A 17,078-nucleotide genomic window follows, 5' to 3' on the forward strand; every position below is an offset into this window, starting at 1 on the left:
GGATTACAATAACAAGTGAATCTGAAACTGAGGGATTACAATAACAAGTGAATCTGAAACTGAGGGATTACAATAACAAGTGAATCTGAAACTGAGGGATTACAATAACAAGTGAATCTGAAACTGAGGGATTACAATAACAAGTGAATCTGAAACTGAGGGATTACAATAACAAGTGAATCTGAAACTGAGGGATTACAATAACAAGTGAATCTGAAACTGAGGGATTACAATAACAAGTAAATTTGAAACTGAGGATTACAATAACAAGTGAATCTGAAACTGAGGGATTACAATAACAAGTGAATCTGAAACTGAGGGATTACAATAACAAATGAATCTGAAACTGAGGGATTACAATAACAAGTGAATCTGAAACTGAGGGATTACAATAACAAGTGAATCTGAAACTGAGGGATTACAATAACAAGTGAATCTGAAACTGAGGGATTACAATAACAAGTGAATCTGAAACTGAGGGATTACAATAACAAGTGAATCTGAAACTGAGGGATTACAATAACAAGTAAATTTGAAACTGAGGGATTACACAACAAGTGAATTGAAACTGAGGGATTACAATAACAAGGAATTGAAACTGAGGATTACAATAACTGAAGCTGAGGGATTACAATAACAAGTGAATCTGAAACTGAGGGATTACAATAACAAGTAAATTTGAAACTGAGGGATTACAATAACGAGTGAATCTGAAACTGAGGGATTACAAAAACGAGTGAATCTGAAGCTGAGGGATTACAATAACAAGTGAATCTGAAACTGAGGGATTACAATAACAAGTGAATCTGAAACTGAGGGATTACAATAACAAGTAAATTTGAAACTGAGGGATTACAATAACAAGTAAATCTGAAACTGAGGGATTACAATAACAAGTGAATCTGAAACTGAGGGATTACAATAACAAGTGAATCTGAAACTGAGGGATTACAATAACAAGTGAATCTGAAACTGAGGGATTACAATAACAAGTGAATCTGAAACTGAGGGATTACAATAACAAGTAAATTTGAAACTGAGGGATTACAATAACAAGTAAATCTGAAACTGAGGGATTACAATAACAAGTAAATCTGAAACTGAGGGATTACATTTACTGTATGCAGACACACAGTAAATTCGTTATGTCAACAAGGACATAAAATAACCAAAGACTGAGATAAAATAACACAACAAGAAACTAAAATAAGTAAACATAGATAAAGTATTCCCACAATAACCTAACTTACCTACCCTAACCAACTTAATATACCCTAACCTACTTTAACCTAGAATAACTAAACTTAAACTATGTCCTGATATTTATTACTTACATCTCTCTGTTATCAGTTTCTCAAGAATTAGCCCATAGAAGCCCTCAGATGAAGCTCTGAAATGGCTCACACTTGCTTTTTCTTTGGGCTCAAAAATCCTGAAAAAAAAAAAAAAAATATATATACAGTAATATCCCGCTTAACACGGTTTAGCTTAACACGGTTTAGCTTAGCGCGTTTTATCATATACGCGGTGCCTTGCCAGAGCTGAACTTTCACTTAACGCGGGTTTTTTTTCCACGTATACGCGCAGAGTGTCCGACTCGAGAGCTAGTTTTAGATTCGCCCCACCCCCCACCCGCCACCCTACCTGACTGCCTGCCTGCCTGTTTTAGCTCATAAAATTCATACAAATTACCCGGCCAGAATATAATTTATATTGCTGGAATTCTTACAATATGATGATCATTTTGAATATAAACATCATAGATTTTGCATTAGACATACAAATTTTAGATATAATGTTTACCCTGAGTAAATATGTTATCTTTTGTGCAAAATATATGACATTTATATTCAAAATATTCCTGGTCTTACAAGGAATCCAGCAATGTCAATTGTATTATCCTAACTTTAGTTTGAGGTATTATTGATTAAAATTTAGTGGTTTTCCCCCAAAAATTTTCTCAGAGGGAAGAGCCAGCAGTGTAGTGTGAGAAGAGGGGGAGGGAGTCGAGTCCATTATTTGAATGGACATTAACTTGGCGAATGTATTTCTCTATTTCTCTTAAGTATTAATTGTGTGCATGTACCATCATAAAATTAAGATGTTATTTTTACTAGAACATAGGTATTGTGTCGGAAAAAGTGGAGTTTGGGGGTCGGGCCAGTTTCTATTGGAATTAATCCCATATGTTCTGTTGTTCACTTAGCGCGGTTTTCACTTAACACGGTACCCTGTGGGTTTTAATGACCGCGTTAAGCGGGGTACTACTGTATATATATATATATATATATATTCAGTTGCCTCTGAAGATGTCTTGAATAAAGACGAAAGCTAAGGTACTCCGTTGTTTCCATTTTCCCGTGTGATTTTATCAAGATTTATCTTATCCACGTTTTCATTGTGGATTTACATGAAATATATATATATATATATATATATATATATATATATATATATATATATATATATATATATATATATATATATATATATATATATATATATATATATATATATATATATATATATATATATATATATATATATATATATATATATATATATATATATATATATATATATATATATATATATATATATATATATATATATATATATATATATATATATATATATATATTTTTTTGATAAATTCTGAATGTCTTGAATAAAAGAGCGAAAGCTAAGGTACTCGTTGTTTCCATTTTTCCGTGTGATTTTTATCAAGATATATATATATATATATATATATATATATATATATATATATATATATATATATATATATATATATATATATATATATATATATATATATATATATATATATATATATATATATATATATATATATATATATGAACTCAATCCGTTCCAGAAGGTCGCTTAGATTAAGCGAAAAGTTAGATTAACGAGAAACCATTATTTCAATAGGTTTTGAGTAATTGGTTCCAGCTCACCGAAAATTTCCTAAATTCAACAAAAATGGTAGAAAAGTTCACTTACTTTGAGGTGTGTATGTAGAAGGCTCCTGTATGATGATGATGATGATGGGATTTAGAATGAGGGTGGAGGAGAAGGAAAAAGAGAAGGCATTGGGGTGGAAGAGAAGTCACCCCATGGCGCCATTTCACCCATAAAATTTTAGCTCTCTTGGTGTAATTCAAGATTATTTTCTTTAAATCAACACTGCACTGCATTATATATTGTCAATATGTAAAATATATTTCAAAATGACCAATAATTTGCTTGGAAACACAGAAAAAAAGCGTTTAGTTGAAGAGAGTCTCAAGCAAGATGTTACCTCCAGTGAAAACAGAGAGAGACTAATTCCTGTTTGCTGTGTTAAAAGGCTGGATGCCGCGCATTAAACTAGTCACTTTACCTTCAGTTATGTTCAATAATTGTTAAAAGTTGGTAATAAGTTCCTTCCTGTGCTCGTGTGCTATGAGTCTCGGAGTGTTGTGGTGGTGGAATGTGAACCTCACCATCGTAGTGCCTCGTTACCGCACTGCTGAACTAGTCTGCGTCCGATCACCCAGCCTTACCTAAACCCTGGCCTCGGCGAACACCAAGCCAGGGGGGGGTGTCGAAACACTCGCCCCAAGAGGTGTCTTCACTGAGAGGGCCGATGAATTTCAAAACAAACACCACAACCCTTGTTGTCTTGGTAGGGCTGTCGTCAAAATCATTTCTGCGTTGTGTCATATTATCTAACAAAAGGGTAAAGATACTATTTGGAGCGTGGGTACAGTCAGACCAAATATACCGTATTAATTTTACCCCTTCAGTCTCGTATAATATGACAACAGTGAAAACTCCATAAAAAGCTTCCATATCTGGGTTTACATTGATAGCCTTCCTGTTATTGTAATGGGAATATGTGGAGCTACCAGGTTCACAATTCCTGTCACTTGTTATAATACAATTTCCTATTGTCTTATTCTATACAGTATTTTGAAAAATAAGGATAAGGGAAATGACATCGCAAACACTTTACCAACTCGATTGAGATGGCAGGAGAGGTGGTGTTCATTTTGAAATCCATCAAACTAAAGGGTTAAACGAATTTATGGTCTGAGAGTACAAACTCTCGAAATCTGATCTCAGAAAAGAGGGTTTTCTAAAAAATCTTACATGTTTTTATTGTGCTAAGTTCAATTTTCTTCCCTGCCTGCTAGACTTGCTTCCACACACACTAAGACAAATGTTTTAGTCCATAAATAAGAAAATAAAGACAACAATCATTATATGGATACATTATATAAATAAAAAATTAAAAACAGTCTATTCAGAAGTTGGGAATTAGACTAAAAAATTATGTACCAGCAGCTAATAGTGAGTCATGACACCTGCCAGAAGTAATGAGCTGAGTCCCCATGTTCTGATGTCCCCACTCTCTACACTGTACAGGTATAGTACACCTCTTAGTAATGAAGCCCTTTATTTACAAAGTTTAAAGTTTATTTCCTTGTCGCTTTTACTTAAAATTAAGAAAAAACAATACCGTATATATATATACAGTAGTACCCGATTTACACGGTCAATTGAACCCACAGGGTACCGCGGAACGGAAGTGAACAACAGAACATATGGGATTAATTCCAATAGAGACTGGCCCGACCCCCAAACTCCACTTTTTCCGACACAATACCTATGTTGTAGTAAAAATAACATCTAAATTTTATGATGGTATGCTCACACAATTAATATTTAAGAGAAATACAGTCGCCAGGTTAATGTCCATGCAAATAATGGACTCAAATCCCCACCCCCCATCTTCCCAGCTCACTAGCTCCTACCTCTCTGAGAAATGTTTGGGTGAAACCACTAGATTTTAACTTTTAGTAATAAATAATACCTCAGACTAAAGTTAGGATAATATAATTGACATTTCTGGATTCCTTGCAGGTCAGGGAATATTTTGAATGTAAACTTCATATATTTTGCACAAAAGATAAAATATTTGCTTTGTGTAAACCAAATTATTGCATTATATCTAAAATTTGTATGTCTAATGCAAAATCCATGATGTTTATATTCAAAATGATCATCATATTGCAAGAATTCCAGCAATGTAAATTATATTCTGACCGAGAAATTTATATGAATTTTATGAGCTAAAACAAATATCTTCAGGTAATAAAAAAAAAAAAATATTCTTCACGACACTATCTCTCAATCAAAGTACCCCACCTTGCCTCCCCCTCTTCCAACCGCGCCAGATGGTCGGTCGGTCCCAACCCTCCCCCCACCTTCCCTCCCTACCAGAGAAATGTTGGGTGAAAAAGCTAGATTTTAACTTTTAGTAATAAATAATACCTCAGACTAAAGTTAGGATAATATAATTGACATATCTGGATTCCTTGTAGGTCAGGGAATATTTTGAATGTAAACGTCATATATTTTGCACAAAAGATAAAATATTTGCTTTGTGTAAACCAAATTATTACATTAAATCTAAAATTTGTATGTCTAATGCAAAATCCATGATGTTTATATTCAAAATGATCATCAAATTGTAAGAATTCCAGCAATGTAAATTATATTCTGGCCGGGTAATTTGTATGAATTTTATGAGCTAAAAAAAAAAAAAAAATTATACTTCACCGCGTATATGAGTAGATGCACCGCGGAAAGTGAAAGTCTGGTTCTGGCAAGGTACCGCGTAAATGAGAAATCGCGGAAAGTGAAACCGTGTAAAGCGGGGTAATACTGTATTTGTATTTGGCAAATTTGAATTTGGTGCAATTTTTCCAGTCTATATTACTCGTGAAATACAAGATCTTACTGTATTTGTAGTATCAATTATGGATATTCAGTCAACTCCGGTAAATTGTCGTAGTTGTCGCATGAGTTATCAGGTCAGACGGTCTGTACCGTCTGACAAACAGCCAACGACAACTCCGACGATACGTGAAAAAAGTTGAGAGTAGAAATGCTAGTGTGACACATCCTTAATGTAACTTAAAAGTAAAGAAATATAATATTAAATAATAAAATAAGAACATTGAAGAGTACAAGTGTTTATTCTGTGTAGGAGGTGAACATATGTGTGGAGGCAGAGGGGTGGTTTGTTGTTAGTGCAGTTGAAGAATGTAGATGTTAGACAAGAATTGGGTATTGCAAGTGTTGGAATTTGTATAAGAAAATACAGTACTGTACAACTAAGATATGGATAAATAATACACATGAATATAAAAGAAGAGGAATTATATCTGGAATAATTGAAGTGGTGAAAGTTTGTGGGTTTGAGCAGCTGAGAAATATCCAAGACTAACAGAAGTATTATTGAGAAGCTGAGTGAGAAATGTATTCACCGTATTTTATTTTCTCCAATTTTGTCCAGTTGTGGATAAAGAGAATTCAGCAGGGAGGAAGGGAGAGGCAGGGAGGGAGGGAGAGGCAGGGAGGGAGGGAGGAGGAGCAGGGAGGAGGAGGCAAGGAGGGAGAGGCAGGGAGGGAGGGAGGAAGGGAAGGAGAGGCAGGGAGGGAGGGAGGAAGGGAGGGAGAGGCAGGGAGGGAGGGAGGGGTAGAGAGAGGGTGAGGCAGAGGAGGGAGGTTGTGTATAGGAGGGTAGGGGGTAGGTGGATGACTTGGCAGCGTCCCATAGAGGTGGCGGTAAAAGTCTGCAATATTCTCTTCACGCCACAAATTGATTTTTTTTAAGTATAATTATGAGTCAGACTTTGTAAATAACTCAATACTTGACACCAAAACAGCCAGAAATATACCATAAATGTTGAATGCTTGAAGAGACTTTTCACCGCCAACCCGATGACACATAAACCCTCACATACATCCCTCCCTACCTCTCCTACTCCCTCCCAGTTGAATACATTTTCTCTACAAGCATACATACACCAAAGAAAAGTTGTTGACATGCGAGGTCCTTACCAGCCTAAGTGAGCCTCACAGCGCGGACACAGGCAAACCTTCCACTGGTAGCTGGGAAACCACGTGTGTTCACTGTGCCACTGAAACAGAGGTACAATACTTGAAAGAAGAACAATATAATTATCTACCTGTCATTGCTACCTGTCTCATTATTAATATACAATCACAAACAAAAGAATCAGACAAGTGACCCTGAAGCATTTTTGGGCAGAATAATACATCAGTCTGCTGCTTCAGGTTCACGAGTCTGAATCTTGGGGTTAGTGGTTCAGGAGAGGCGACACGACATGACTTTTATTCATGACTGTCTTAAACATCTAAATAATAATAATAATAATAATAATAATGTGAAAAATAAATTATATCTGTAAATAATTCTGTTGTATGTCTTTCCCAGTACAGGCGGTCCTTAACATACGCGGGTTTATAATACATGGATTTGCAAATACGCAGATTGCCCCGCCAGAGGAATATTCTGTACATTGAAGTAATTGAAGTACATTCAAATCGCGCGCCATTCAACTTGCGTGCGGCACCGAACATGGGACACCGCCCGCTCCCGCAACCTCACACACACACACACACACACATAGCTCTCCCTCACTCAGTCAGTCTCGTTGTAACCACACTTGTGTTGACATCAGCATTGTAGTTGCAAAAATATTACATTTCCGTGAATGTATTATATGAAGCACAGTATAAATAGAATATCACTAATATAAGAGTATTTTAACCGAAAACTACTAAAAAACGAGTAACATATCTTGAACATCGGAAGGTTATGTAAAGTCCCTTGTTTTCGTCATGTATTTTATCCTATTTTACATTGAAATACATCACGTTTCAGCAAAACTACTATTTATTTCTGAGAATATATTCATTCAGGCACAGTTTAGGTAAAATATGCATGTGCTGTAACATTTTTTAATTGAAAACTATTCGAAAAATACGTACCCTCTAGCCCTGTTCAAGGAGAAGACTGGGAGAAGCTGTTTGGTGCTTAAGACGATGACAAGGAAAATGATTTTGATGGATTTTAATGAAAATATTCAGAAAGACCCTGGCACTGTCAAGGAAAGTGGCTGCTGAAGGCTTCCAGGACATGGCAGAGGACGAGATTAGGGAGCTAATTGAAGAGCATGACACTGAGCTGACCGAGGAGGATCTACAGGAGTTAGTAGACTCAGGCAAGGAAGAGGAAGCGAAAGGGAAAGAGGATGAGGAAGAGGAAGAGCACCAAGAAATAATGTTGGAGAAGTTGGGGGAGATGACCAGGAATATTGAGGTACTGAAAAACCTGGCCTATAGTTTGTACCCCTCCATGGTGCGTGCCCTGAAATTCATGCGAGGGATGGATGATGTTTTCGCTCCATACAAAAACATCATGGAAGAAATGAATGAAAGAGACGACAACTCCCCATCACCATGTTCTTTGATCACCGAAGGAGAGATTTAACACCAATCACTGGCGGCAGTGAGGAAGCAGCTGAATCCACCGTTGTCCCCACTTCACCACCCGTTACGGAATTGAGAGACGATGAGCCCGATGACCCCCGTCCTGTCGCCGAGGATAGGAACTGTACAGTAAAGTGAAGTTTTATCTCTTTTTTTTTAATAGCTTTTCTTGCCATGTTTATTGTTTGTAAAAATGCACAGCACAGTACAGTTCAGTACTGTACATAGGAAGTGGAGGTGCAGTAATTCACAAAACATTTGTGTTTGTTGTCGGCAGAAGTGACGGTGGAGGTGGAGGAGGCGGAGGGAGCGAGCGAGTTGGGAGGAGTGGTGACCTTGGACGCGGGAGCAGGGACGAGATGCGAGCCAGTACATTACGGGTGTATTAATTGTTTTTATAGCTATTTTTGCATTTTAATATTAAATACTGTACATTACGTTTCAACAAAACTACCATTTATTTATGAGAACATGGAAATGTAATATTTTTGCTGAAATGATGTACGTATTACAGTGGAAAGTGACGAAAGCAATGACTCGCTTTCTTTCGTTCAAAAGATGTTACCGTAATCGCTTTTCGAATGGTTTTCAGTTGTGGGATTATAAGACTAATGATAGGATAGAATATTATTGTAATACAGTACGAGTACAACAGTTTTTTAACTAAAAACCATTCAAAAAGCGATTACGGTAACATCTTTTGAATAACGAAAGAAAGCGAGTCATTGTTTTCGTCATAACTTTATCTCACTTTCCACTGTAATATGTTCGTCATTCCAGCAAAAATATTATATTTCTATATTTATTTCTGAGAATACGTATATTCATTCAGTCACAGTTAAGGTAAAATATACTTGTGATGTAATATTTTAATGAAAATACGGTATCGTAGTTTTCTTTTGTTTCAAATTTAATTAACAAAGATTGATGTTTCAAATGTAATGAACAAAAATTTATGTCCAGTATCTATAAATAAACTTTAATAAATGAATACTTTATGTTTTACATCGTCCTGTGCTACCATACCATGGATTTGGCTACTTTGGGCTTGCTATGATGACGCAAGAGATCTGCCCTGGCAACTGTACCGACACTCACAGCTGGTGGTGCGTTGGTGCATCGTTTCCATTGTTTACTGGTAGTTACTGGTAAATATTTTTCAACCTAACGAAACTATTACCCTTTTAGAGGTCGACCCCCAATTTTTTGCCAAATAATTTGGTCTTAAAAACTCGAACTACACACAGGTATATACGGTAAATAAGGACATGGGGGGCCAGGGTTTTTTTTTGGGGGGGGGGGCAGCACATATACGCAGATTTTTAACATCCACGGCTATCTCTGTTACGTAACCCCCGCGTATGTTAAGGGCCGACTGTACTACATGTGTGGAGTAGATTAAGAGGAACAGTACAATGTATACCTTCAAGGAAACAAGAATATGGAACAGAAAAAGTGGACAAAATGTATAGAAAATGGAAATAAGTTTAAAATATATACAGTGGTCCTTCGGTTAACGAGCGCCTCAGTAAACGAGATTTAAGTTAACGAGTTACCACCCATAAGATTTTTAACTTCGGTTAACGAGCAATCCCTCGATTAACGAGTTTCTTACGAGCCGACCTGAACATGTTTTCGCTAGCACTTGGCGGTCAACCAGCTGTAGTATTAGTCCGCCAATAAAATCGGTTCTCGGGCTTAAATTCCTTACTATTTTAGTAAATATCAAGAAGTTTATACTATTCAATAACTTTAAAGGTTTAATATTATTTTTTTTAGTCATTTTAACAATTATTGAACATAATTGAAGGTAAGGTCACTAGTTTCTGGCGCGCCATCCAGCCTGTTAACACACCAAACAAGCGTTAGTCTCTCTCTGTTTTCAGTGGAGGTAACATCTTGCTTGAGACTCTCCAACTAAATGCTTTATTTTCTGTTTTTCCAGCAAATTATTGGTCATTTTTAACTTTATTTTACATATTGACAATATATAGCTCAGTGCAGTGTTATTTTAAAGAAAATATTCTTTATTTACAGCTAGTTTAAACTTAAAAAATCACGTGTGTTTGAATCCAGCATGGGGCCTAAGAGATCAAGAAAAGCGATTTCAAACCAAACCAAGCAGGAAATTATTAAGAAACATGAAGAAGGCGTTAGAACAAATGCGCTATGCAAAGAATATGGCATGTCAACATCAACTATGTCGACAATTCTTGCACAGAATGACAAATTTAAAGAAGTGAAAGTGAGAGACAAATCTACCAGAGTGTTTAAAGGTAGAGCCCTAATTGCAGAAACTGAGAGGTTACTTCTCATCTGGATTAGGGAAAAACAGTTGAAAGGTGATTCAGTTTCTACTGAATTCATTTGTGAAAGAGCCAGGGAGATTTACGAACATTTAAAGACAGATCAAACTGGTTCTTCAGGCACAGAATTTGAAGATTTTCGGGCCAGCAAAGGCTGGTTCAAAAAATTTAAGAAAAGAAGTAACATTTTAAGTGTTATTAGGCATGGTGAGGCTGCTAGTACTGATAAGGAAGGGGCAGCAAAGTTTTTAGTGGAATTTAAAGAACTGATGGAAGAAAATTATCTTCCACAGCAAGTGTTCAATGTGGACAAAACTGGGCTGTTCTGGAAAAAGTTGCCCAAAAGAACATTCATCACCAGAGATGAAGCCTCTTTACCTGGGCATAAACCCATGAAAGACCGTCTCACTCTATTGCTTGGTGCCAATGCTTCAGGGGATTTCAGACAGAAGCCTATGCTTGTCTACCACTCTGAAAACCCCAGGGTGTTCAAGCAACAGAAAGTGGTAAGAGCAAAGCTTGGAGTTTATTGGAAGTCCAACTGTAAAGCATGGGTGACAAGACAGCTCTTTAAAGAATGGGCTGTTGAGGTGTTTTGACCTTCTGTCAAGAGCTACCTAACCACCAATAAACTCCCTTTAAAGGCTCTTCTCCTCATGGATAATGCTCCTGGTCATGACCCTGAACTTGCCAGAACTATGGAGTATCAATTTGACTTTGTGAAAGTGTTGTTTTTGCCTCCCAACACTACATCAATCATACAGCCAATGGACCAAAATGTGATCAGCAACTTCAAGAAGTATACATGAAGAAAGTATTTAGGAGGTGTCATCAGGCAACTTCCAATGATCCTGAACTAACACTGAAACAGTTCTGGAAGACACAATTCAACATCCTGGAGGCTGTAAAATTGATTGTGTCATCATGGCAAGAAGTCTCCACTAGATCCCTCAATTCTTCATGGACTGCACTGTGGCCATCAGTAGTCCATGATTTTGAGGGATTTCAGGATGACACAGAGTTGGACCAGGAGATTGTGTCCATTGGTCAGTCATTGGGCCTTGAAGTGGAAGAGGATGATGTCGAAGAGCTTGTGATGTCTCATGAGGAACTTACTCCTGATGACTTGAAGCAACTGTATGAGATGTTAGAGGCTGACAGTGGTGAGGAGGAAAAGGAAAGTGATGACCATATGTCAACTAAAGATTTGAAAGATGTGATTTACCACTGGGAGAAGTTCAGGGAACTGGCTTCAAGGCACCCAGATGTGGAAAATCTGAACTAACTTTGTGTCATGTTGAGGACTCATTGGTCTCCTTCTTTAAAAGTAAGTTAATGATGAGGAGGAGAGATGCCCCACAGACCACAATTGACACTTTCTTCAGTAAAAGGCAGAGGGAACAAGACGCTATCCCTCAGCCTTCCACTTCAAGAAGGAGAGAGGATGATGCTGGCCCTCAACCTTCCACTTCAACAAGGAGAGAGGATGTTCATGGTGGAGAATCTGTCAGTCCAGAGGTTCCTGACATTTTCATGGAAGGTGACTCACCTTCCAAGAAGCAGTAAAATGTTTCTCCTCCACCTCCACTTCCTTCTCTTCTCCCTTCAAATTCACATCATCATCATCATCCAGGAGCCTTCTACATACACACCTCAAAGTAAGTGTAATTTTCTACAGTTTTTGTTGAATTTAGGCAATTTTCGGTGAGCTGGAACCAATTACCCCAAAACCCATTGAAACAATGGTTTCGGTTAACGAGATTTTCGGTTAATGAGCAACCTGTTGGAACGGATTGTGCTCGTTAACCGAGGGACCACTGTACAGTCAGTTCTGCTATAACGCGATAGTTGTGTTCTTGTAAAACATCGTGTTATAGAAATTCGCGTAATAGAAATAACAGGGCTTAGGGAGAAAATAGGGTTAGGTGCAGATTACTACTCGAAATCGAAAAATTTTTAGTAGTTAGCCTAACACAAAGGTTAGCACAGTCTAAATAAATGTTACATTCAAATCTAATAATGAAATCATACAGTAAATGTAACACTTTACCGTGAAGAAATATGAACATAACTTGATGGGGGAGAAGGGTGATTTTGAGGTTGATAACATCGAGCTTCTCTTCAAGTGTTATAGCCTTTCTTTTACGATCATCACCGGGAATGCGATCAACAGAACGCTTCTTGGAGATATTCTTCTTTACCATATTCACAGTTAATACCACAAAATTGGAGAAATAGTAAGCAAAAATCGCGTTATAGCAAACAAGCGTTCGCGTTATACAAATATCGTTCCTCTATTTATAAATCGCGTTAGAGCCAATTCGCGTTGTCAAAACACGCGTTATAGCAGAACTCACTGTACAGTCGAAAAACAAAATATAAACTCAATAAAATGCTCAACTGCACACATCTTCACCAACTGTATCAAGTCTCTTAAGAGCCGCACTTACCATCCCATATTACAGTGGTCCCCGGTTAACGAACGCTTCAGTTAACGAAATTATGGTTAACGAATTACCTTCCATAAGAATATTCAGTTCGGTTAACGAAATTTGGGTTAACGAATTGCCTTCCATAAGAATATTCAATTCGGTTAACGAAAAAAATCGATTAATGAAATCCTTACAAAAATCACGTTTTGTTTTGAACATCAGCTGATAAGCTGAGGGGGTACTCAGCCAATTCAGTAATCTCTTCTATGTTTACATTCATTTCCAATGGAGTAAATTTCAAGAAAGTTGTGCACTTTAATATTTGTCCATTTTTTATACAGTATTAAAATTATTGGTCATTCTAAAATTTAGCCATCCAAGCTCTGTCTACATAAAGTTTTTCAACTATTATTTTTGGCTCGATATATGTAACTTTATTCATTTATTGAAACTCATTTACATGCACACACTGTCCTAAGGGCAAAACTGTACTGTACATGTAATCAAAATAATGTACAAAATGAATACGTACTAAAATTTTTGTCGCGTGCAAACTATGGCATGTTTACATTCAAATTAATCACTATCTTAAAAGAATTCCAGCAATGTCAATTATATTCTCCCCGGTCACTTCTATGCAATTTTATGAGCAAAAAACCCAAACTCAATTTAACGACATAAATAAACAAATAAATACTTCACCAGACCTTCCACGCTAACTGTCAAACATGTCACTGTCACCCCTCCCTCCCTCCCAACCCAACCCCTACCAACAAAGGTTTGGTGGTTATACAGTAGGCTTTAAGTTTTTATCTTATATAATATCACAGACTAAAGTTAGAATTTAATTTGCATTGCTGGAATCCTTGCAAGACAGTGAATAATTTGAATATAAATATATATACAGTGAGTTCTGCTATAACGCGTGTTTTGACGACGTGAATTGACTCTAACGCGATTGATGAATAGAGGAACAATATTTGTAAAACGCGAACGCGTTTGCTCTAACGCGATTCCACTCGAACGGTTTGCTGTAACATGTGTGAGGTTATAGACAAGTACTGTAGTATCCAATTTAGCCATAATTCAACTTAGTGCTTAAGGATTGTTTATCCATGAAACAGTTCATGTTAGGCTTCTTGATATATACCAAAATAATTTATTTATGATCACTGGTACGGCTGGGACAAGTTGGCTCAACAAAAATGGGGCAAGTTGGCAGCACAGTACTAGTTACATACTTTCCATTTTCATTTATTTGAATTAGGCTACATTATATTTCTGATTAACTAATTTTGGCGTTATTTACTAATGCACAAGAAGCCTATTGATGATGTGTTTTCAGAAATTGCTCTAATAACTAACTTTTTCTTTTTCTTTTCAGGTGATCTGATCAATTTGCTATCAAGATGGCTACTGTATTAACGAGGGCAGCCACAGATCATGCATTGTTTGGCTCTGCAAGTGTTCTTCCAGTGGACAAACTTTCCTCGAAAGGCGAGATGTTAAAGAACTGCTGGCGATATAAATGTGATGACGGAAAGTTTGCAGATGTCTCAATGATTATAAAGATGGCCGCCCAGGACTGTTCAGAAATATGGGAAAAAGCAATTGGAGATAGGCAGAATGTTCCTCTTCTTAGCCAAAAAAATATTGAGGAAAGGTTGAGAAAATTGTACAGTAGAGGAATTGAACTAAATAAGAACAAGAATGTAGGCAAAAAAGCTGCATTTCAGGTAGAAATGAAAGAGTGGTTTGATATCTGTAGCTGTTATTGTCCCCTTGCCTCCTGTCAGGATGTGAGGTGCATAGTTAAGGAGTGTGACGGATATCACCTGGCATGTAATTGTGTTATAAAAGTTCCCAAACGTGAGGTGCAGTTTCTCCTTGACCAGCGAGGTGATAGGAAGATGAAGATTGCAGGGGTTGACATGAAAGTGACGAAGATGTGGGACAGAGTGACGGCAAGAGAGAAGCATGATGCGGACAGAGTTAGGAGACAGCTTGAGCAAAAACATAGATATCTGGTAGCTGGAGATATTCCTTATGTTGAGGATAATTCAGATGATTCAAGAGATATTCCTCTCGTCAATACTGATGCTGATTTTGTCCCTGATCCAAGGGCTCTGACAGACACCAGTTCACAGAACCGGACAAGACTCCCTACACTGGCTGCCGCTTGTGACCGATACTTGATTAGTGATTATGCTGGAGCAGCCATTGCTACTGCCACCTTAACTGACTATGGCATTATCACAAAGGATGACAAGAGTCAGGTTATTGGACCACATAAGCTGCGGGATGCGAGACAAAAATACCGATTTAAGAGGCAAGAAATTTGACGTCACTCTATTTTGATGGTAAGAAGACCGCCACTCGTGTGATAATAAAGAATGAGAAGACCGAGAAATGGAGTTCGAGGATGATGGTGAAAGATCATTATGTCATCATGGTTGAGCCTGGCAATGAATATCTCACACATGTGACTCCCAAGACTGGACACGGAAAGCAGATTGCCAAAACTATTCACGAGTTTCTGGTGGAGAAAAATCTAACCCAGCAGCCCATTGTGTGTGTTGGTTGTGATGGAACCAATGTAAATGTAGGATCAGAAAATGGAGTCATTCATCATCTTGAAATGTTACTTGGTCACCCGCTCCATTATTTCATATGTCAGCTTCACGGAAATGAGCTGCCTTTCCGCGCAGTTTTTTATCACTATGATGGTAAACCAAGTGGTCCTGAGCATTGGCGTGGTCCCATTGGAAAGCAGATCAAGGAGTCTTTGTCTGAGCTTCCAGTTGTCGCCTTCCAGCCAGTCAGTTTCCCTGATTTCCCTGTGTTTAATGATGAAGTGGAGAAAGATCTGTCCTGGGATCAGAAATACCTGTATAGGATTTGTAAAGGAGTTATCACAGGTGTTGTTGAAGATGACTTGGCTGCTATTGAGCCAGGTCCTCCCTGTGTGTCAAGGTGGAACACCTTATGGAGTAGAATCCTCAGGCTGTATGTAGCAACATCAAGACCCAGCCATGAGTTGAAAAGAATTGTCATTACAATAATAAAGTTCAGTGCTCCAATGTGGTTTTACATCAAGATACACCCTTACGTAACACACGGCTCAAGGAACGTATTCCAGTCCCTGCTATATATGAAACACCTGAATAGTGAGGAGGAGACGATAGTGAAGAAGGCTGTCCAGAGAAATGCATACTTCGCCCACACAGATCAACTTCTTCTTGGTATGTGTGCAGATGAGGACATGACTGTTAGAGAAAAAGCTGTCTCAATGATAAGAAAAATTAGAGAGGAGAATCAGCAAAAGAAAGAATGCACTGGCAGATCTGAAGAGGAGGAGGAAGATTCTGATGCTGCTGTTGACGAGACTTTGTTAAACTATACTGATGAGGAGGGTAAAGATGGAGATGGGAATGAGGATGTGCCTCCTGTAGTCAACATGAGAAAGGTGGTGACTCCGAAACTAAAGTGGCAAGCAAAAAACTATCATTCCATGATTAACTGGAGGAATGAACTCAAGACTGAGCCTCCTTACATTGCTTCTCTGTCAAATCTACAGGTTAATGACATTCTTGAGACACCATTAGTGGTGCCTAAGTGGCCAAACAGCACTCAGGCGGTCGAGAGAGGCATAAAAGTGATGACTGAAGCTTGCACTGAAGTGACGGGATACGAATCGAGAGATGGATATATTAGGCAAAGATTATTGTCTAGGAAAATGATGCCAAGGTTCCGCACAAAAAAGAATTTCAATATGAACTTGTAATGATTTTCTATACGGTGTACCTGTAAAATAACATGCGAATTAAATCGATGTCACCCATGTAAAATTTATCATTATCCTGGAAAACATTAAATGACACCTAATTTTTGGTATACACTAAAAGTTGACAAAAAGTCGTTCGCGATGCGGCAGGGTAAGTATGCATGAAATGGCATGACATTTTGCACAGGCGTTTGTTACAGCCAT

General features: G+C 37.6%; 1 protein-coding gene across 8 annotated transcripts in view; it reads right to left on the reverse strand.

The window, feature by feature from the left end:
- Positions 1-17,078, reverse strand: part of LOC121858952 — a 50,373-nt gene that overhangs the window by 11,920 nt on the left and 21,375 nt on the right. For 5 of the 8 annotated variants that reach the window (XR_006087578.1, XR_006087579.1, XR_006087580.1 and 2 more), the window contains 2 exons: positions 6,898-6,977; positions 1,335-1,432 (listed from right to left, as the gene is read on the reverse strand). Coding sequence is in view for 2 of the 8 variants with exons in the window: in XM_042355609.1 (XP_042211543.1) it covers positions 1,335-1,432; positions 6,898-6,977 (178 nt within the window). In the remaining 6 variants the exon portion in view is untranslated. Of the gene's footprint in view, positions 1-641; positions 1,005-1,334; positions 1,433-6,862; positions 6,978-17,078 lie in introns of those variants that run through there. The other 3 variants (XM_042355608.1, XR_006087582.1, XR_006087583.1) reach the window with 3 other exon arrangements.

The sequence above is a fragment of the Homarus americanus genome, unplaced genomic scaffold (genome assembly GCF_018991925.1).
Source record: "Homarus americanus isolate GMGI-L3 unplaced genomic scaffold, GMGI_Hamer_2.0 scaffold8226, whole genome shotgun sequence".
Classification (NCBI taxonomy): Eukaryota; Metazoa; Arthropoda; class Malacostraca; order Decapoda; family Nephropidae; genus Homarus; species Homarus americanus.